The 22,428-nt window shown below is 38.8% G+C and overlaps 1 protein-coding gene across 1 annotated transcript in view; it reads right to left on the bottom strand.

Annotated features, from left to right (window-relative positions):
* Nucleotides 1-206: 206 nt before the first annotated feature.
* Nucleotides 207-22,428, bottom strand: part of LOC138054286 (uncharacterized) — a 28,171-nt gene continuing 5,949 nt past the window's right edge. Inside the window, exons 4-13 of the mRNA XM_068900760.1 lie at nt 21,952-22,059; nt 21,499-21,531; nt 20,682-20,875; nt 20,204-20,261; nt 11,572-11,640; nt 4,781-4,920; nt 4,335-4,395; nt 3,353-3,457; nt 1,903-1,935; nt 207-664 (exon numbers count right to left, since the gene is read on the bottom strand). Of these exons, the coding sequence (XP_068756861.1) occupies nt 467-664; nt 1,903-1,935; nt 3,353-3,457; nt 4,335-4,395; nt 4,781-4,920; nt 11,572-11,640; nt 20,204-20,261; nt 20,682-20,875; nt 21,499-21,531; nt 21,952-22,059 (999 nt within the window). The 3' untranslated portion in view covers nt 207-466. The remainder of the gene's footprint in view (nt 665-1,902; nt 1,936-3,352; nt 3,458-4,334; nt 4,396-4,780; nt 4,921-11,571; nt 11,641-20,203; nt 20,262-20,681; nt 20,876-21,498; nt 21,532-21,951; nt 22,060-22,428) is intronic.

The following is a 22,428-nucleotide window of genomic DNA, read 5'->3' on the forward strand; positions in this document are numbered from 1 at the left end:
AGCGTTAACTTTGGCCAACTTCTCTTCCGTTCGCGTGTAGGAAAGGACATAAATTGTCGCTTATTTTCTCCCGAGTGGTTTCATCAAGCAGAATAAAAACATAAACAAACGCGCGCAAAGCATGCCGTTCGACAGGGAGTCTTTAAAGGCCCAAAAGCTTACACCTGCTCTTTCACTAGAAAGTACTAACCATAAACAGGAAAACGTTTGTTACAGAAACACAAGAGTTTATTCGATTAAAAACTACAAATTGGTATGTATTACTTTGGTGTATGACATTTTATAAAATCAGTAACGAACGCGCAATCACAAAATATCCTTTCGTTTTAACCTACAAAATACAAATCTTTACACTGCGATTTTTTGAAACCTAGGCCATATCCTTACGATTTACTTCAAGAAACTGCGTTCAAGGAGAGAAGCTCTGAAAGGTTACGCGGAAAATCCCACGCTCATATTCTGGAGCTTATTTGTAGGCGTCAGATCCGGCCACCTGCCTGGGGCGTCCAAAATGGTCCCCGGACTGTGAGGCTCCTTTATTGCTTCCCATTTGAAGCCCTATAATATTCTTTCCTTCTTTAAGTTGCTCCTCAGTGAATTCCCGTTTGCATGCCGTAGCCTCCTTTGGACCCAGCTGTGGGACTGGTTTGCCGGATGACCACGCCTATAAGGAAAAAATCGGAAATAAAAATTCCTGGCGAAGGTAGCAGATCTCAAGGACTAATTTGTTCACAGGTCGATATGACTCTTAGGGCCGTCTTTTCAAAGAGGTTTAACTTAAATTGAGGTTGTCAAAAACCGGTTTTACCTCCAGAACTTCCTGGAGGTAAGTTGCTTGAAGTACACAAAAGCTTTTTTCCTTTGCTCTTGCGTCGTCGACACTTTTACCGACAATTCACCACCTATATATAATGGCGAGGAATGGCCCAAAGGAATATGACTTAAATAAATCATTGCTCCTAATGACACTTGTCAGATTTCCATGCCTATTATGGGTCTGATATAAAGTCTCTTTATTTCTGTTTTCTTTGTTCAAAGTTAAGAAACAATATTTATGCCTGTTAGTGCTTAAAGCTTCAAGCTTATCTGGCCGTATTTAAATCAAACAGTCTGCAAAAAGGCAACCAACCAACATGCCAATTCAGACGCATCTAAAAAGAGACAAACAGCCCAATTCAAAATAAAATGATCATTTACAAAGCTAAAAAAAGGAACGTGTTTTCGAAAACGTAAAGATGGTTCGTTAGCTAACTCGGGTGACGAGCGTCTCCATATATTTTCCCTTGCAAAAGTAAAGGCCCCGGGCAACGGGCTTCAACATCTCTTCTATTTTGTTAAACACCGATTTTGAAACCGTTTGTCCCCCCTCCCCTCCCCCCCTTCCCCTTCCGTTTGCCCCGCCCTTTCAACACTGTTGGGTATGCGCGTGCGCACTTATCGGCCTCTCAATGGCGTATCATGTCCGTATCCATAGTAACAACCGCGGCTGCAGCCTGGGACTGAATATTACGCCTCTCGTGAAGCTTTGTTGAATGTTGATACCGCGTAGAAACCATTTGCCAACCCCAGCAGTCAACATCGCTCAACAAAATCGAGTGGGTGTTGAAGCAAATGTTGAATGCATTTACCAGGGCCTTAAATCCCACAGACCAAATTAGCTAACTCAGATCTACAGGGGTTAAGATTCTCTGTGTAGTGTATTTGCATTATAATGTAGCACTCACACTTCAATGATATGGAAATTCACGAAACAAAAAGATTTATTCCCAAAGGGTTTGAACTGGGTACAACATTCAGTTTGCCGATTTGGTCTAATGTCCGGGCCTGTGCATGCGGCCTTGCACCAACATTTGCCCAATTGAAGGAAAAATACCCATAAAGATACTTGGCTAAAGAGCTAACCTTTCGTGCAAACGCATGTAATCCACTGATCACCTGGCGAAGTAAACAATTGCAAAATTTCACGCTATGGTTGTATTAAAATGCAGAAATCAGAGTATTTAGTTATAATACCAATCTATTTTCACAGCCTTCATAAACTATTTCGAACTATTGTCACCAACTGTTCACAGGCAATGAAAGTTATTTTTAAATTCACTTTTTCTCTTGGAACGTCGTGCTGAGGGTGATATTAGAACGTGTACATTTGACGTCCAGGTGGCCAAAGCTAGTGGCTCCAACACATGCCTGTGGGAATGGAACTCTTTTCTTTTGTGTGGACCGGTGATCACGTGGGCAAATCGGCTCCAAACTGAACCTTTGCTCAAATTACACAACACTTGACCCAGTGGCAGAGTGTTGGAATTGTTACAATGACAAAACTACTCAGTCACCCCGAAATGTTGATATAACATCCACCATGAAATCTAAACCAGCTGCAACTCAGAACTTTCTCTTCAAGAAAAATTCAAATGAAAGCCCAGAAAAGGTCAGCTTCGGCCAGCTTTGATTGGATGATCAACAGCCATAAAAGAATGTGATGTCACAGTTTTGGGAGCTCGGCTTTACAGCCAGATGCCTATGTTTTAACTCTTACACTGCGAAACAATAATTAGAGCCTGTAACGCACGAGGACAAACAAGTGTCATTACAGTTAGCACCCGCATATAAGAACCAAGAATTTAAGAACCTGTTGGGCTAAAAACTTCATTTTAAACCCCCTTACATAAGAACCAGGTTAGCCTAAAAAATTACACAGGTGACTAGAACAAATTGCACTTTAAACTGTAGGTGAGATCTTGTTCAATAGTTATTTTTCAAGGTTATAAAAAAAAAGGAATCAGCGTCCTGATCAAAGGAAATCAGTCATAACATATCACAGAGTAGACATATTTTGTGGAAATTAGAACCAATTTAAGAACCTGCATTGCCTAAAACTACTGTAAATACCATTTTCATAACAACCTAGTTGGCCTAACTTGGAAAAATCGAGGTTCGTACATGCGGGTGTACTGTATTCAATCAAGAGAAAATGAGGGGACAGAGAAGGAGGCTCCCGGTCCAGCCCTTGGGATATGTCATGTCTACGAAAGTTATTTTTAGACGAGCGGAAGTCTTTGCTCTAGCGGAAGTCTGTATTCCGAGACGTCCGCATGCAGGCCAACCTCGGTCTGATGTTTGAAAGAAAATAAATATTCATTAGCCTTCCATGTGCGCCGCCATTTTCTCTCTTAACTAAGAACCTGAGAGCGAGTCAAGACTGCATGAGGACGTCGCGGGAGACAGACTTCCGCTCGTCTAAAAATAACTTTGGTGGACACGACATATCCCGACCAACGCCCTGAGACTCCGTCTCTGTCTCCTCATTTTCTCTTGATTCAATTTATTTCCCAAGTGGACTATTGCCACTTACCGCAGGCAAATTCTGATTTTCGTATAGGTCGACTGTCTGGAACACGTCAGTTTTTGGTACACCTAACTCATCACAGAAGTTCAAAAAGTGTCCAATGTTCTCCATCTGAAACATTCAAAACAACTTAAAACAAAACGAAGAGAGCGAGACTAAAGAAGCTACAAGATCAAAACAACAAAAAACACTTTCCTTTGGGGAGAGGGTCTGTTTGCCTCGAATCACTCGTCCAAAACCAGAAATTTTACTTATTTTTTGTATTTTAACCCTTACCCTCGCCAAGAGCGAAACCGTTTGCCGTTTAAATCTAAACGGCAAGCTTCCTTAACAACTCAAGTTTCCTTGACTATTATCATTGCTCGTGTAAATGATCAACAACTGTTCCTTATCAAGGAATAATTGCTCGTGTAGACGATGAACACGTTTTTCTCGTTTCCTTGACAAGATTAGCCTGTGCCCGCAATAATTGTTATTCGGAGAGTACGTGAAAAATGTTCTGGTACCTACGTAGCTCGTCGAAGCTCGTTCCAGACCAACTTGCTTTCGTATTAGGCACCACTTTGTATATTTTGACACGCAATCGGCATAAACATGGGAACCAATTTTCTTGTCGTCCGTTTACACGAACAAATTTCATCCTTGACAACTTTTCCTTGACAAGGAAAATTGCTCCTTTCTTGTCAAGGAAAACTTGCTCGTGTAAACGGGGTGCTAATCACTGGGAAAAGCTGCCATCACAGGGGCGGATCTAGGGGAGGGGTGCAGGGAGTGCGCACCCCCTCCCGAGATAACTTGCAGCTTTCTAAAATAAGCAGTATTGCGCAAAGTTAAGTCTTCATCTTCGTTGTTCGCTTTGAAAATCTGTTTACGTCACACGTCAATTAAGTCATTTCTTCGGGGTGCACCCCCTTCTAAGAAAAATCCTGGATCCTCCACTGCATCAAAAAATTGGAGGTTATCAACAAATACTGCAATATGTACTCACCATTTTAAACGCCATCTTGCTGCTGTTCTTCTTGTACTTTCCACCCAGTGCATTCGCAAGACTGCAGTAAACAAAATAGAAGACAATTTCCCTTCTTGTCTTTCTACCCAAAAACTGGACGTTATTTAAAGCGATGCCTTTTTAAAAAAGTCCCGACTTTTGAAACCGTTGTCAAAAATCTCTCCTTTCGTCTGCACTTTCCGGATGAAACACATGCGAGAAAAGACAAGCCAGGTCTTTTGACTATTCTTTATATACAGAATTCTAGTTAGGACTGTTTTATGGGGTTAAAAGCTCATGCACATGACGTTTTATCGATGTTTTAATGGGCTGTTAGGTTCATGAAGTATTAATGAGTTTTTGAACGCGGTTTAAAATTCGTGTTGTAGGCAGCCGCCTGCTATGGCAGATCTTACAGTCAGTCCCTAAAGTCAGTATCATCTTACTCGACAAGGACTTCTCCACTCTTCAGGGATTCGTGGAAGTCTTTTTGATCCGCTTCGGGTTTTAGGACCTGTCCACCAAGCACTTCATTGATCCATTGCCTTATTTCGGTCTCTAACTCCGGGTCGTATTTGGAGTCTTTCTGTATAATCAATATTGAGACTCATTAATGATTATAATTATGACATTCACAATGAAAACGTATGGAAAGCAATCAAGTTACAAAAAGCAGAAGTGATCCTCGTACTTTTATAATGAAATAAATGCATTTAGAATATACTCACTCAGTGACCTTGGTGTTTCAAGCAATCTGATTGGTTCGCTATCTCGGAGTAATTGAGCATTATTCACTCCCAAGGAGGGAATAATGCTTGATCCAAACAAAACAAAATGGCTGGCGTAAACTCGCCAGCATTTATGAATCGGAAATATTGCGAATGCAAGATGATGCTGTGCTACAGAAGACAAACAAGGCCACAAAATTTGGCCTGAAAGTTTTCAAAGGTAAGAGAAGAGTTCATCCTTTTGCCAACCAGTGTTTGACTTCGTTTTTCCAGATAATTATTGCTGAAAGTTAAACAATCTTCACGCCAACAATTTGTTTCACTCGGAGTAATTCTCTCTTGTAGGGCTGGTCGCCCACCAAAACGAATTTCTTACTGAAATCGAGGAATTAAAAAAAATATTTAAGAAAGTTCCACATGGTTGCAAGGAAACAAGACAATGACCTGCTCCCAACTATGTGACTTCAAAGCTCAGTTGGTAGAGCACTGCACCGGCACCGCTCAGGTCATGGCTTCGAATTCCGTTGGAGCCACCTGAATTTTTCAGGTGTCTGTAAGAGACAATTTCTTAAATTGTCCAGATGATTGCGAGGATCACTTCTCTCTTTCGTCTATAACACGAACTTGAAATACATACCTCTTTCTTACCGAGTTCGAGGTCCGCACTGTAAGTTACGGACCAAGTTTTTTCCCGTCGATTTATGGCCCAAGCGCGAAGCGCGCGGGCCATAAATCAACGGGAAAAAACGAGGATCCGTAACTTACAGTACGGACCGAGAAAACGAGGTTAGTAAGACATTTATTATATCTCTGAGGTTAAACCGGCGCGCGGGCAAGGAAACTAGTCAAAGTCAAGCGTAAGGTTCAACTGCCACAAAGATTGCCGTGCCAAAATTCCAAAAACTAAATCTTCTTGGCTGTTAAGTCTGAAATAGTTGCATGCAAGATTCAAACAGTTTTCAGTACAAGTTTATGCAACAGAAATGACATGAAAAACTCGCTAGATGATGTTTTATCGAAATTTTAAATTTAGAGGGCTGTACAGCGGGCCGTACTGTAGAATACGGCCCGCTAATTTAGCCAATTACAGCGCGCGTACTATCTGAGAGATATAATAAATACACTTCTTTCAGTAATCAAAATGGTTGGGGGTACCTTTTATAACAAACGTGTCATTTACCGACGGACTCCAATATCATACGACGCCTACGTTATGGGTGTCTCAAATCATCCCACTCAAACCTTTTCCCGCTGTTTCACGGAAATGTTTTAAGAGACCCTACACAGTTAAATAGCTTCCAAAATTAACGTTGTTACTTTTGTGAGTAGCGAATGCACACGATCCAGGCAGGCCACTAACGCCCTCACCATAGCCCAGAAATAAATTTATCAAAAACCACAATCTCCAGGATTCAGAATTCAAGGGGATATTCATTTACTTGAGCTCTGTCACGCCAATATTCAAGACCTTGATACAACATTACTGGGTTGGGTCTGGAGGGTCATTGTTCTACGGGCCAGGGGAAGATGACAGAGGTTTCCTGCGGTGGGAGATTTCAGTGGAGATTTTTGTCCCAGGGTTAAAAAGTTCACGAAAATGTCAACGTTCGGGTGCATAACAAATCCTTGGGGGGGGGGAGGGGGAGGAGAAAGCTACCGACACTGATGGCAGTGGACTCAAATGGCCCCGTTCCTATTTACAGGCACATCTACCCAAAGGCGTCCTTTAGAGGATTTCGGCATCGTTAGCGCGAAGGAAACTATTTAATTTCGTTTGCCTCTTTACTTTAGCTTTCTACACAAAAAGGTTTTCACGAGAACCAAAGATATCCTCCAGGCACTGGTGGAAGGCCAGGTGAAAACCACAAATGACTTGCCAATATTAGTTCCCATGGGTAATAGACACTGCACCATGGTTAAGAAAAGTGTTCTATAGACCGTATTCATACTTGGAGGCTAGGTAATGTAAGTGATGTTTCTTTTCGAAAAGTCATTTTATGGACAGCCAGATAAATAAAGTTCTCAGGTATTTTATTTTGTTCTTTGATTTTCGTTTTTCTTTCGAATGTTAAACAACGTGATTCTTAAAGTCGCAATCCTGTACAGCGAGTTGACTGTTTTGACTTACGATATTTAATATAACGAAAAACACTACCTTAGTGGGAAAATGTTTGTCGACGAGTGCCACGTGACCAGCGTGAACCAGCGTCTTTTCTCAACGACAGTGGAGGCAGAGAAGAGAGACCCTGGGAACGAGGTTGATGAGACGTGTGTAAATTTTTACGTCTTTCCTCGCTTAAGGAGACGGAGTTGCTCTATCGGCCAATAGACCATTTTCGAATTCTCACGGCTGGACTGGATCTAGCATGGAATGGAGGCTAAATGCAAATTAATTTGCCCGCATTAGCCTCCATTTCATGCTAGATCCAGTCCAACCGTTAGAATACGAAACTGGCCTATTACCTCTTAAGCTTTCCCCTGTTATCTGAAGTTCGTCTCTGCATCTATTTGAAATAAAGTCTTGTGTGATGCATTTGTTTTGCCAATTTTGATAAGAGGCGCGAAAAATGTGTGTCCGGGAGAGTCAAACTGTTCTAAGAATTTCGGTTAGAACGTCGTTACCAAACAGCTATAGATTTCCTTACTAAAACATCACGAAAAAGATTCGCAACTAGGGAAAAGTACATGTGGTCCCTTATGTTAACGGAAAGGATATTTTTGCAATTTTTGGCAATTAAGGAGATCATCTAGCAGTTTCGGATGAGCATATGGTTCGCTGGGAAGTTTTTAGAAGGTAACGTCCAGCTAGCAATTTTCTGAAATGAAGACATGATTCCCTAAAATTTTCGGAAACCTCAATTTTCAGCTAAGATATCAGAACAGATAAAATTCTTCTAGGTGATAAAAACATCTCCTTAGACAGTCTTTAAACATTACAAGGAGCCTAGAAATGTCTCTCAAAAGTATTTTGGCTTAATTTGCTCGTTGGGTGCCCTCGAGTGTTGTCCCAGTGTTTTTCTCTCCAGCTTCAACATCACTCGTGTCTTGGTATACAGACGTCACAAATTGTCCCCTAAAAAGCAGCTGCATTTACCCTCACCAAAAATAACGCTAACCCTTGTGCTTATGCTTGCGTCGATCGTGAAAACCAGGCTTAAGAGCGGTTTTCAATTGAGTGTCGAAAGTAATTGGCGAGTTGGCCAATCAGAAGTGAAACCAAAACCAATCGTGGCTCACGCGTGCGCATTTTGTCTCGCTTTGTGTGGACTACGTGTAATAATTTCGAGTTTTGATTGGTATACTGGATTGTCTCCGTCCTTTTTGGGTGGCCAAAGTAATTACTTTGGTTTTGGTTTTGGTTTTACGACACTCGATTGTAACTCGTTAGATCGTGTTGGATATCACATTTGCGAGAGCATCTAATCACGTGTGTTTATCATGCCTGCGCGTGGTAAACGACCTACGCGTTCAGGAGATCAAATGTAATGTGAGCAGGTTTTTCTGCTCAAAATAAACGACTGAAATAGATCTAGAAACATGGCATGTATACTGTATTATCTTTTTTGAACGATTGACATAATAAATCTGTTTAACCGAAAGACTTTTCTTACAAGCTTCAAACACTTTAATGAGCTTCAGGTGTCACCGACCTCTAGACTGAACGCAAAATATGGCCAGCAAAAACAAAAAAGAATGCACAAGCCACCAAGCAACAGGTTCTAACGAGGAAAAAATTCGCGCCTCAGATGAAGTGCAATTTTTAATTAGTTTCATTTCTCTGAAGGTCTCAGCAAAGCTGAATCACCAAACTAAGATTACCAAATTCAAGGCTTCGCGGCGAGCACAGAGCGGTAACTCATTTTTTCTATTCTGACGGTTCGCTACAAGGAAGGGTTGCCGAAAACAAAAGAAAATTTTCTACCCCACCCCCTCCCCCACCCATTCCTTTCGCTGGCCCAACACCCTCCAATACATTGTCTCTTTCTAACAGTCTTTTTGGGTTTCAAATTTTCTTTTCGATGAAGTCGCACTCAGAGTTTAGCACGGTACGTGAGTTGTAAACAGAGGAGCAATACTTTCCGCAATCTTGAGTAATTCTTGAAGGATTTCTTTTTCAAGCCGATTATAAAAGCTAACTTTTTGTCACTCGTGTGTCACGCACAAGACAAGTACGTGACACATTATCCTCATATGTTTCTGGAAATTTCGAAGAAAATACAAAAATAATAATATATTACGTCTAAAATAATTCATTTTCCAAACGCCAAACTCTTTAATACATAAATCATACTTTGCAGCTTCCTGTTGTTCGATAAACATTCTACGACAAACGAACGAGGTCAAGGACGAAGCTTGGGTACTGGAAGTTGGTCTGGCCACAGACAGCACGATATTAACTTTAACGGCTGTAAAAAAGCTTCCGAATTTTTTTTTTATAATTTCGTGATTCTTGAAAGGTCATATTAAATAATACGAAGGATGTTTTTTTCTTTTTTTTCGTAGGGGTGATTAGCAAATATTTGAATTTCCTTTTAGTATTTACAAAAATTTTGTGTGGTGTTCCCTTTAAATATCAATTATCTGGGAAAATCACAAATATGTTTCTGGAACTTTCCATTTTTCCTCAGGAATTTAACCCTTTCCATAAATATCTAGGAAACGTTCTAGATTTTCCTAAGAATTTTTTTTTCACAATAAATAACAAAATCTCGACAGGTCATTATGTTCGGTTGGGTATTATTTAAACATTTGGCCCGTGTATTAAATTGATAAAAATCTCACGATATTAATTTCAAAGGCTGTACAAAAGCTTCCGACATTTTTTTCTAATTCTGTGATTTTTGAAAAATCATATTAAATAAAATGAAGGATTTTTTTTCTTTTTGTTTTTTGTTGGTGTGATTAGCACATATTTGGATTTCCTTTTGGTCGCAAAATTTTGTGTGGCGTTCCCTTAAATATTTTAAGCAAGAGCCGACACAACGAAGATATGATTTTAGTCCCCTTTAAATATCAATTATCTGGGAAAATCACAAATATGTTTCTGGAACTTTCCATTTTTCCTTAGGTACTTAACCTTTCCATAAATATCTGGGAAACTTTCTAAATTTTCCTATGAATTTTTTTTTCCACAATAAATAAAATCTCGACAAGTCATTATGTTTGGGTATTAAAACATTTGTATTAAATTGCTTAAAATCTAATGGTATCGAAGTTCCCGAGGTAGTGTGTCTATTTTATTATTCCATTTTTGGTAAAGAATGCCAGTATTCTTGTATTGACCAAAACATTTTTCTTCAGAAAGATCTGGAACATATTTTAACGGCGAGGATGTAGCACCGGAAGTACCATCGACGCCAATTGTTTCCTGCAATTCCATGAACTCTTTTTTCCGAGGTAGTGTCTATTTTATTATTCCATTTTTGGTAAAGAATGCCAGTATTCTTGTATTGACCAAAACATTTTTCTTCAGAAAGATCTAGAACATCTTTTAACGGCGAGGATGTGGCACCGGAAGTACCATCGACGCCAATTGTTTCCTGCAATTCCATGAACTCTTTTTTCACCCCCACAAACGACGCAGTGATTCTTTTCTTTGACTCAAAACGAATTTTTGAAAAACTTGACAAGCCCAATTTCATTTACCAAAAGCTCAATAACTTCACAAAAACAATTAAATTTTAGTACGTCATTGCGTGACAATCTGAACAATAACGTTCATTCAATTGAATCGCGAACAACGTTACCACCATATTTGGTTTATCGAAATATCGCATTTCATTTGAGGTGGGCCTTGGCAAAAGATCCCAGGGATGCCCCTCACGTTTGCCGACGAAAATATTCAAAAATCGTATGCACACCGGCTACAATTTATCTTTGAGATATCGTCGCTGCACTAAGCTTATATTCTGAAAGCAGCTTTCCTTAAGATTTCGACATGTTTAAAATCAAAGAAAATTATTTGAAGATCAATAAACGGTAAAACGAAAATATTTTGTCTCGACCAAAACAAAAGAAAATATCTGATGTCCTACAGCGACTATTAAAACTTAAATTGTTTAAATTAAACAATGCAATCGATCACACAGTCAACCAGAATGACTGTCATCTCGTTTTGTCCACTGTTTTATTTTCCCTTGTTTTTCGTCGGAACACTCGACGGAGATATCGACAACTGAAACTGTAAATATATACTGTAATAAGCTTACGTATGATCACTCAAACCGCACCCTCCAATGTTTAATCGAGCAAAGACGCAAGTTGAATAGGTCTTGCCTATGAATTTCAGTCGATAAAGTCGTCGAAGTGACCATCAAAAGAAGAAAACAAATAGCTTCTGGCTGGTCAACTCTCTAAGGACTGCTAAATTGCCTGGCAATCATTAGTAATGTTATTAATGGTCATGTCTACGCTTTGGTCCAACGAAAATAGCGACAAAATGCACGTTCATCGAACTCTGATCCCAAAAATCGATAAATGTATTGCCCTAAATTATTACACCATTTTACCTTTCGTTGCAATTCAGCGGTAAGTCCAAAACCTTTGGGTCGGGAAGCCATTTTTTTCTTTTCTTGCAGCTAATTGCACTAAAAACGTCCAAGAGTTCTGCGTTGACTAAAATACCTTTCAGTCAATTTGAAGAGGGTTTTATAGAAGTCTGGAATGAAAATTATCTTCCCCTGTGTGACGTGTTAAAACGTCACGATGTCACACCTCAGTAATCACTCATTTCCGCGGAGGATTTAAGGAAATTATTTCATGAATCTTTTCTCCAGGAGGTACACTTGCTTGCAATAATTTGAAGAATGTTGGTCTGGCTTTGAATGTTCTGTCATAAACTGAGAGTCGAACTGAATTTTAATGAGTACGTGCTGTTTTAATACATCACCTGAGAGACAGCTGGACGTGACGCGCAGTTTCTTTTAAGGTTAACAATACTTTCCTTGTTTCAACTGCAGTTGATTATTTCGTGGGTTTTTTTAGCTCTTTTGTGGTTCCTCATTCTTGTGATCCGTTGTTATGTAATATTGTTTAGAGTATGATTTTGGCAGGAACCACTTAAATTAAAAGAAATGCATGGTGGGGCCATCCATTTGCCCAGACTTCTTCATCTCATCCCGGCTGGATGCCATACTGTGTTAGTGGGACATCAGCGCTTTTTAGTGACACAAAAAATTTCTTCGGCAGCGTCAACAGCTGCTTTTTAAGGTCCATTTAAAAGGTAATGATAAGTACTTTGAACTTTTCAATGATGGGTCTGTATGCAAAAATCAAATGCAACCACACCTCGGGTAGGGGGAAGCAAAACACCTCTCAGGGCAGATTTTCACCCCACCTATGTTGCGTTGAGTCTCCATGGGAATCAAATATGGGCCACATTGGTTGAAGCAGAGTACTCTCTTCACTGCGCATACTACTATATACTACTAGTAGAAAATTGAGGAGAATACGAGTCTCCAGTTCAAAACCTATTGTGTCCGAATTCCTCGCTTTTTGGGTCATAAAGAGGACAATTATGAGACCATCAGATTTGACAACAAACACAAAGCAAAATTCATGTACTGTGTTACGAGTCTCCAATCTGAAATGTGTGGTGTAGCAGAACTCTAAGGGTTATCTTTTAATAGCTATTAAATTTGACCATAAGGTGGATTTTAGTGTGAGAATAATTATTACTGCATGGTTAACAAGTGACTGCTTAGAACATACTATTGAAAAGTTGTTCTCCAATGGCTGGGTGTCTGGAAAACTAAGACTCTAAGACCCCAAAAAACTCAAAAAAAGTAACCCCAAACCCTCAATTTGTCCACTGCACTGTCCCCTCCCTTTCTACAAGCGATTTTCGTGGTTCTTTTTTCAGCCACTTTGATTGATGGCTGACAGCAACACTCGTGCTGGCGTGAGCACAAGTTTGGGTTCTGTTTCTGTCTTTGTTGAAAATGTAGTCCGTGGAGAAAACCGTGTGAAGAAAATTTTGTTGAAAATCATCATTGTCGCCACACCAGGGGGTCTGGGCACAGTCCCACCCCACCCTCTCTGCGCTCACCTCTCAGACTTTTCTTGCCAACATCAAAATGGTCTTTTTTTACACCTGGTCCCCAACACGTAACAAAACCCATACGATTGCTCGATATTTGATACAAACCCTCTATATGGCCTTTGGTTTTTTCGTAACAAATCAACTTTTCATAATGGCACTGAAACAGCAGCCGCCATTATCAAATTTAGCCAGAATGGCATCACAATTCGCCTAATTTGCTAAATGTTGACTTTTTCCGACTTTCTTGTTCGGCCTTTGAAAAATTGTGGTGTCATTCATCATTCTGTGACATACAAGGAAATCACGTGGTTGTAAATATTCCTTAACGGACTACATTGACACTACTCGGACTCTCCCCTTCTGATGAACATAGAGTGTGACCTCCCCCTTTTTTGAAAACCAGATTGCGACTTCATGTACTACTCATTTCGGAGTGTAAAGCGAACGAGGTATCTCCTTAATGTCTGTATTGTTATGAGCCGCCTAATGAATACTGGATTGTGACTTCATGTAATCCCCTAGGTTATTGTCATTTCGGAGTGTAAAACGAATGAGGTGTCTCCTTAATGTCTGTAACTAATGACGGGGCCCCCTTTGGGGCCTCTCAGTTTGAGTATAAATAAAGTCTCTTTCAAAAAAAAAATGCATTCTTGCTGCGTGCAAACAGAGTAATTAACTAGTTTGCATTTTGTTTATTCTTATTGTCATCACCATCATCATCCACGTGGTGGACAGGTGGGTTAATCATTAGCATTGCAACTTTTAAAGTGCCCCTTACCCCAAAATATTTTTTTCCCTAAAATGAATCGTTGCACCTGTTCGAGACGCATTGCGGCCATTTTTTCCTTTTTCTAACAAATCCTGCCATTTTATAGGCTTTGAAAGTTGAGAAAATCCAAGTATCTTTTGTTCACGACCGAGTCAGAAGGAGAGTGGGTCTATTCCTGATTTGACGTCACAATCTACTTTGCATGCATTTTTACAAAGAGTTAAAGCAATGTAAATCAGTTTGTGACATCAAATCAGGAATAGACCCACTCCCCTTCTGACTCGGTCGTGAACAAAAGATGCTTGGATTTTCGCAACTTTCAAAGCCTATAAAATGGCAGGATTTGTTAGAAAAATGAAAAAATGGCCGCAGTGCGTTTTGAATTGGTGCAAATAAGATTCATTTTAGTGAAAAAAAATTTTGGGGGTTAGGGGCACTTTAAGTTTCATTATTATTTATCAAAATAAACAAATTAAGGCATGAAAGACAGAGACTAAGCTATAATAAAATGCTTAATTACTGTAAGTAGTATGAAAAACCAGTGTTTGAACTCACAAATGCAAGGCAACTTTCCTTCAGCACCCAATCAGCTATATAGGCTTCATATGGCATGACCAGCAATCTGTCGAGGATGTCCATTAACATGCATTCCTGGCGGTGGGGTTCCTTTTTTGCTTCCCATCGGCAGCCCTTCTTTGGGGCCCATTATAAGCCTTTTAAAAAATATACAGAGAAAAGAATGTCTCATTAATGTTATTGCTTTCTTTTATTGTTTCGAGGCAAATCATATTTTCTCCTTTTCCTCAACCACAGCACCCGAAAAAATAACAGATTTCCCATTTTTGGATATTCTACGGTATTTTGAAGAATACCAATAAAAATCCCAAATTTGGCAAAGTGAGACAAGACCCAACCAGGGAATTCCCAACCAAGTTCCCTGATTGGGACTTGTCTCACTCTTCCAAATTTGGGATTTTTGTTGGTATTCTTGAAATACCCTAAAATAGCCAAAAATGGGAATCTGTTATTTTTTCCTGTGCAGGTGTCATAGCATAAAGCCTTGAAATGGTTTACACAATGGTGACACAATATGTTGTCATGTGAGCTCACAAGCAGTCTGGCCATACTAAGAGGAAGCAAACCATTGCATTAGCCTTTTAAACCTTGTATCTTTTACTTCCATAAAAATTAATTGTAAACTGCGTAACAAGCAGTCTGGCTAAAGTCCCCCACAAAGTATTGTAAAATTTAAGTCCTGAGAAGCCCCGTTGGGGAGAGACTAATAGGAAAATCATTATCTCATTGTATGAGCTTAGTTACCTGGCCTTTACATGAAACTGAAGCTGGAGTTGACCATGTTATGATATCTGACCTCCCTGCTTTTCTTATGTTAATGATTTTGTTCTCATGCTAATTGCTTGGAATTTGCATGAGAAATGCAGCGTCGGGTTAAATCTTTCAAAACAAGGTCAACTCCAGCCTCACTTTTATTCATAGACCAGGTGACTACGCAAAATGGTCAAGAGCATTTTCATGGTTAGTTTTCCTCATTTGCATTACAATGTAATCTATCGTGGATGCAAGGCTATTTCGGGCTACATGTATTTCATAGTTTTAACCCGAAATAGTCCATTTTGCAGTTGTGTGCTTAAGTTACCTGGCCTATGAATGAAAGTGAGGTTGGAGTTGACCTTATTTTGATAGAAACCTCACTGCTTTTCTCATGTAAATTCTTGCTAATTAGCATGACAGAAGCATCATTAACATAAGAAAAGGAGGGAGGTCTGTATCATAGCAAGGTCAACACCAGCCTCACTTTCACTTAAAGGCCAGATAACTAGGCACACAACTGTAAAGATGTCTATTGCCTTAATTGCATCCATGTTAGATAACATTGTAATGCAAATGAGAAAAACTAACCATGAAAAGGGCTATTAACATTAAAACTGCAATGGTTGTGTTTCCTACCTAAGAAATAAAATGAAGTGCACGTTGTTGTTGTTGCATGAACAAGATACCAGGGCATATAGTTGCTGCATGATTTCATGACAAAAAACTCACCTTACATCTTAATTACGCAGCAGGTGGATACTCAGAATGATGAGAGTTGATTGACGCAGGCTTTGATGCACGTTATAGTACATGTATGACAAAGATGACACTTTCTACAAAATCAGGTTTGGAATAATTTTAACGGAGGGGACATTTACAGTTTTTACTGCTTAACCCATTGACACCTCCAACACCCTAGGACGCCCCCAGTTTAAAAGTAAAATCGTGGGGCATTAGACAGAGCAAAATCTTCTGGTGTTAGACGGAGTAAAACCTTTTAAGAGGCCCTGTCAGGGGAGGGGGGGGTCCCTTGTCGCTTGTCTGAATTTTAAAAAGTCTCATGTTGGTGCTTTGTCAATATTTCACCAGGGCTTATAATTCACGTTGCTGTCGGAAAGTTAAAGAAAGGATGTCATTTGTTGCAATTTCACTTGAAGTGCTCAGTGTGACAGTCGCTATTTTTTAGGCCATGTCCCTTGTCGGAATTTACCCTGACAGAGCCTCTTTTAAGTCTCACTCCCAGGGGTCAATGGGTTATAGCAATAGCGGTATATTCTTGCCAATATATTACTTATAAGTAACAGATTAACAGTTGAATGGGCCATCAGCATGTTCCTACAATGGATTGAATAGACAAATTATTGAATGACGTGGCTGTAAAACCGTCATATCAATTTGATCCTTCAGGTGTTATTTCAAACCACGAAAACTGTTCAAAGTTTTCCTCAACATTTTTGGCACCCTTAATTGGCTATCAGTGTATATTATAAGGGCACACAACCTACAGATTTCTTAATTAGGAGGTTGTGATTTCCATTACCGATATTAATATTAATATCGTTATATTAATATTACTGTGGGTTCCATTTAACAGTTTTTTTGCTGGCAAGATTTCTCTTAAACAGTTTTCATTAAACCATCTCTAACTTTGTTTTTTTATATCCTGGACAACCAAGTTGTAGAAAGAAAAAGGAGAGTGTCAGCATGCAGTGGTCATGCAGTTCCACTTCACTTTTATTCTTCATGGTAATGATGATAATAATAATAATTATAATAATTATAATAATGATAATGATAATTATCTGGCTTGCTAATTCCCCTGTCTTGCAGTCAGAGACTGGATTGTTAAGGGCACAGCTCAATGATGTCGGACCGAAGGAGCTGTGCAGCTGGCTAGGCACTTGGCCCCCTGAACCATGCACCACCTTGGAGCACAGCACCACAGCCAGATGGAAATTTATTATAAGCTGGGAGTTGATTATGCTGAGGGAGGAAAACTGGATTGCCCGGAGAAAGATTGACACATAGACTGAAACTCAGCCCACACATACAAACAGAGTCCACAGAGGTGGGAAGCACTAGTGTTACCACAGGGCCATCCTTACTCCCCCTAAAAGTAACACTACAAATTCATCCAATTATTGTTTATTATTACCAGAAAATTTGCAAGGTGTTATTGTTTAAAGCACAGTTCACACAGTGCCAATCCCAACTTAAGCAAGAAGATGCACCTGTCCATTAAAAGGTACAGAACCTAAGGCACGTGTCTTTGTGAGATACTTGTCACTTAACCATGGATGAATGCAATGCTCAGTGAAAAATTAGTGAAACTCTAGGGGCAGTCTGTTGATTTTCTTGTTATTAGAAAAATTTAAATCACCTTAATGACCATGAAAAATTACTGAACTTCAGAAGATCCTAATGCTGAAATGATCAGCCATATGCTTGGATAGATTCAGGCAAAGCACAGGGCAGAGCAACTTCATTTACAGAAAGAGCGTCAAGAATAGGTTGTCATCATATTATTACTGTGCAAAACTTTAGGTTTGCAATTGCATTTCACATTGTTTTCCATTCAGACTCATTGCAGCACCCCTTCCCGGCCCCCAGACCCCCCTCTTCCATTATCAATGTTGGTTTTGTCCGAGAAGTTTGAGCTATACAACATTGCTAACGGGTGGAGGGGGGTTTTTGTTGATGAAGAGGGAATTTGTTGTAATATGAAAGAAAAGTGTCTTTCCTAACTGAAAATGTGGAGTGTCTCAAGACATTTTGTCACGGATTGCTCACATAGTTTGATGTTATTCTGTTTTGAAGAAATTTGAACATAGCTTAAATGTCACAATTCAAAGACCTGATGTTTTGACACTCCTGTTTTGTGTCTTGACCAGGGGTGATCCAAAGCTATTGCCAGAGTCCTTTTATAAGCAAGGAGAGGGTGCATGCATTGATAGATAATGCATGAGTGGAGGAAAAAAAAAAAGAGTTAATTCAGAAGCATTACTTAATGACCCACAGTGAGTAGTACTACGGGAAAATTTATGGTTTGTAGGACTTACAGTTTTAAGGCCCAATTACACTAGACGGAAAATTGTTGGCACGACTCGGGTGAAATGGTACGGGAACCAGAAACCGTGGCACTTGTTCCAAATTTACTCACCCATTTTCAGATGCACGTAGTACAGGTGCCTAGCTGGCTCAAGTTTTTTACCAGCAGATATACATGGAATTCCAGTTTGCATGCACCCCCGAGAAGCACCATGTTATGGGGAACTTCTATGCTTCTGCATGCTGAACAAAGGCTTTGAAGGCTTGTCATGGTGAGGAATCATTTACACTGGTCATTTTATCAAGACTGGTTCATTTTTTTTGGTACAAATGTCCATTTTACCCATGCTTGGACTACCTTTTCAGCTGGTCCAAGCACAGACGAAAATTAATGACATTTACACCACAAAACGGATCCAACTACAACCACCCTTTTCAGTACACGTACCATTAATTTTTTATCTGAGCCGTGCCAAAAATTCTTTGTACAGTAAACACTCGCATATAAGAACATTTTTTTCAGGTTTAAGGCTGGTCATGTTCTTATTTGAGGGGTGCTTAGTGAGAAATTAGCCTGAAAGTGTTCTTAAAATGTTCTTAAAATTGGTTTCAGAAATATTTCAAATTATGTATTAATACTAGAGGTTACAATGCTGTTTTGTAATAGACTTTGTAGTTTGTAATGGTCCTGAACACCATAGTACTTTGATATAAGTTACTGTACTGTATTGTTTCCTTATCCTAATGCCCTTTCCCTTTGTATTAAGAACATGTTTTATAGGCCAAATTTCAGCCTGATGTTCTTAATCCACTTGTTCTTATATGCAGGTGTTTACTGTAGTGTGTAATTTATGGGCCTTAAAAAACCAAAGTGAAAGAAAGCGACCACTTGGCTGCTTACAGTTGTCTTCTCTTGTATCCAGAAGATCCACATGCAAACACAGTGTCCTTACCACTAGGCCACACTGCCTTAGTTAACAACTGCACCAAGGAAAGATCTGGGAACTATTCAACTACATGCTACCACCATAAATTTCTAGGAATTTCAAAAGTTGTGCAAACACCATTAGTTAACCCTAATGGTAACTGCTTTTCCTCAACTGGTAGTGTATGAAAATTCAGCAAACAAAATTAATATATATACAATAATAATATTATTGTTTTGTGTTTTTTCATGACATTGTATTTAAAAGAAATGGTTGATGGCAGGTGTATGAAAATAAAACTTACCAATGAAAATGCTTTTTGTATTTCAGATGTGCACTTAGCTATCTCTGTCAAAAGTGTTGGGAAACAGTTACTTGCTTTTTTCCAACCCTAAATCAGTCCTAATCCCATCTTACTTGCAAGCTACAGGTAAGTCCTTTTCCCTACACTCCCTGATTGCACTCCAGTTTTCTGTTGAGGTTCAATAGATCAAATGGAGTTGTTTGGAGTCTCATAAATTACTGAAATTTTTGCTAACTACATAAATAAAATTGCAATACGGTTCTATTTCTGCAAAAATTACCCCATGACTTCGGATGAAGTGTGTGAGGCAGGAGAGGGTACTGTTGAGAGCTGGATTCAAACCCAACACAACAATGTGCCAATCCTGAAGCATTCAGGTGCCTCCCTTAATTAAACATCTTCCATGTATGTCAAATTAGTAACTTTACAGAAGTATTCCTTTTTCTACATTTATTCTCCTCAGGTAAACATTAGTGTGATATATTCAAGTGAAGATATATGCCACAATGAACATGAAAATGTTTTCAAATTTAACAGTGAAACATCCAATTAAAAGGAAAATGATAATAATATCTACATGTAAATGGTAAGTTATAAATCAATTGACTGAAAGACTGGAAATCACTTACGATGACAAATATTAACATCCATTAAAACTAATTATTTTATTCCTTTTTGTTATCTACCACATTAATCAAGAGATACTATAAATTATTCTCACCAAGAATATAGTAAATGAATTTATTTCACAATTCAACGCTCTCTCTTGACCACTGGTTCTAAAAATGGCATTTACGACAGTAATAAAATTATAACATTTCTTTGGAGACAGCTCTCTTTCTCTGACTTGGAAACTTGTTTATTTAGCAGGTCTACACCCCTGTATGAGAAAAATCATCTTCACCAGAAAAGTAAAATAATGATATGCATAATTTTTTTGGTGGCAGTTAAATTTTTGTTTTACAAAAATTATAATTTTTTTTATGATTTGTTTATCTACATGTACAGGTGCACAACCAATATTAATCATACAGCCTACAAAATTTAATTTCACATTTATTTGCAATCACACATTACTTAACTAATGATTACGTAAGTTCAGTTTAGAAGAAAAGAGTAAAACTTGGAATTACATGCAATATGTAACTAACATCAACAACAACAACAAAAAATCACAAAAACAATGCAGCATAAGCTACTTGTAAGCATCAACTCCTGCTACTTGTCTAGGGCGACCAAAGTGATCACCAGCCTGCGAAGCAAGCTTGTTGGTTCCCATCTGAAGTCCAATCACATTTTCTCCTGCCTTGAGCTGCTCCTCACTGAATTCACGCTTATTTGCTTTAGCCTCTTTGGGTCCTAGTGCAGGAACGTTCAGACCTTTTGCCACAGACTGGAGAGTACATATGACCATGCAAGTGAGTATGAAGTATGATGACAAATGTCAAATGTTACTTAAATAATCAGGATATTCAATGTGTAGGGTACTGTAGCATGCATAACAGTTGGTTAAAATGATAAGCTTAGCAGTAGTTTCTATATTTTGAGTTTTTTGGTAAAATCCCAGCCAAGCACCAAAGCTGAAATGACATTAATGCTATGCGGACAAGACAAGAGGCCAACAAAAGGCGAAGGTACCCCGAAGGCTCCAGCCTTTTTCTTTAACTTCTACCTGTCCTGCTGGGACTGGAATAATATTCTCACTAAGAGTACTTCACAACTTTTGAAAAAAGAAATAGATAATTTGGTCCTTAAAAATAACAAAATAAATTATTTTAAAAGTCTTTTATGAAGGCTGCATGAGCATACAACCCTTTAGTTTTCATGACACAGTCTGTCTAATTTCGTTTTGGCTGAAGGCACTTGTACTACATTGTATTACCTACATGTAACTGAACTGTGTTGTACAGCTGTATGTGAGTGAGTCTGTGCCATTTTACAGTGTATGTGACGCTCTAAGTGTACATCACATTACAATAAGTATCCTGTACAAACAGATGAAAAATGTTGTCTTACCCTTCTTCCAACAGCATGAATTTGAGAAATTACCTGAAAGGAAATGACAAATGGGTCACTCTGTAGACTTCCTGAACAGTCTTCAGGGTAAACTGCCCTCAAAGATATTACCACAAAAACTAGAGAGATTTTAATGGTGTTGTATTAAATCTCTGTATTGTAAAAACAAACCCCATGGACACATATTCCAACAATACAGTTTTCCCACTGCTGTACAACGTATCCCAATTAAACATGTATGTGAACCATTGACTGAACAATATTATTCACTATAGTCAATTATTGCCTGGATTGTTTTTGGCATTTCCCTATGTGCTTATAGGGACTTCAAATAGCTCATTGGCTATTTACCATCTCATATCCAGCGCACACTCATGGAATAATTGTTTATTATTATTATTATTATTATTATTATTATTATTATTATTATTATTATTATTATTATTTGCTTACTGCAGCCATGTTTTGTTTTTCATACAAGTCAACAGTCTGAAATTGGTCACCATTTGGCACTTCAAGGCACTCACTGCAGAATATTAAGTACTTGTTTATATTATCCATCTGAAAGGAAAAAAAAGACTGTTTCAGTAATAGGTCACATAACTATTAAAAAGTTTAATTCTGGCACGACATGAATGAAGAGGGGCTGGCACAGTGGTCAGAGCACTTGCCTTCCACCAATGTGGCCGGGGATCGATTCGTAGATTCGACGCCATTTGTGGGTTGAGTTTGTTGCTTCTCTACTATGCTCCGAGAGGTTTTTCCTCGGGTACTCTGGTTTTCTCTCCTCAAAAACCAACATTTGATTTGATTTGCTTTATGTCAGTTGATATGTAGTCTCCCCAACTAGTCGAGCACTAAGTCTTGATCTCGGCTAATAATTTATTATTATTATTATTATTATTATTATTATTATTATTATTAAGCAAG

This window comes from Montipora capricornis, chromosome 6 (assembly GCF_036669925.1).
Source record: "Montipora capricornis isolate CH-2021 chromosome 6, ASM3666992v2, whole genome shotgun sequence".
Taxonomy (NCBI): Eukaryota; Metazoa; Cnidaria; class Anthozoa; order Scleractinia; family Acroporidae; genus Montipora; species Montipora capricornis.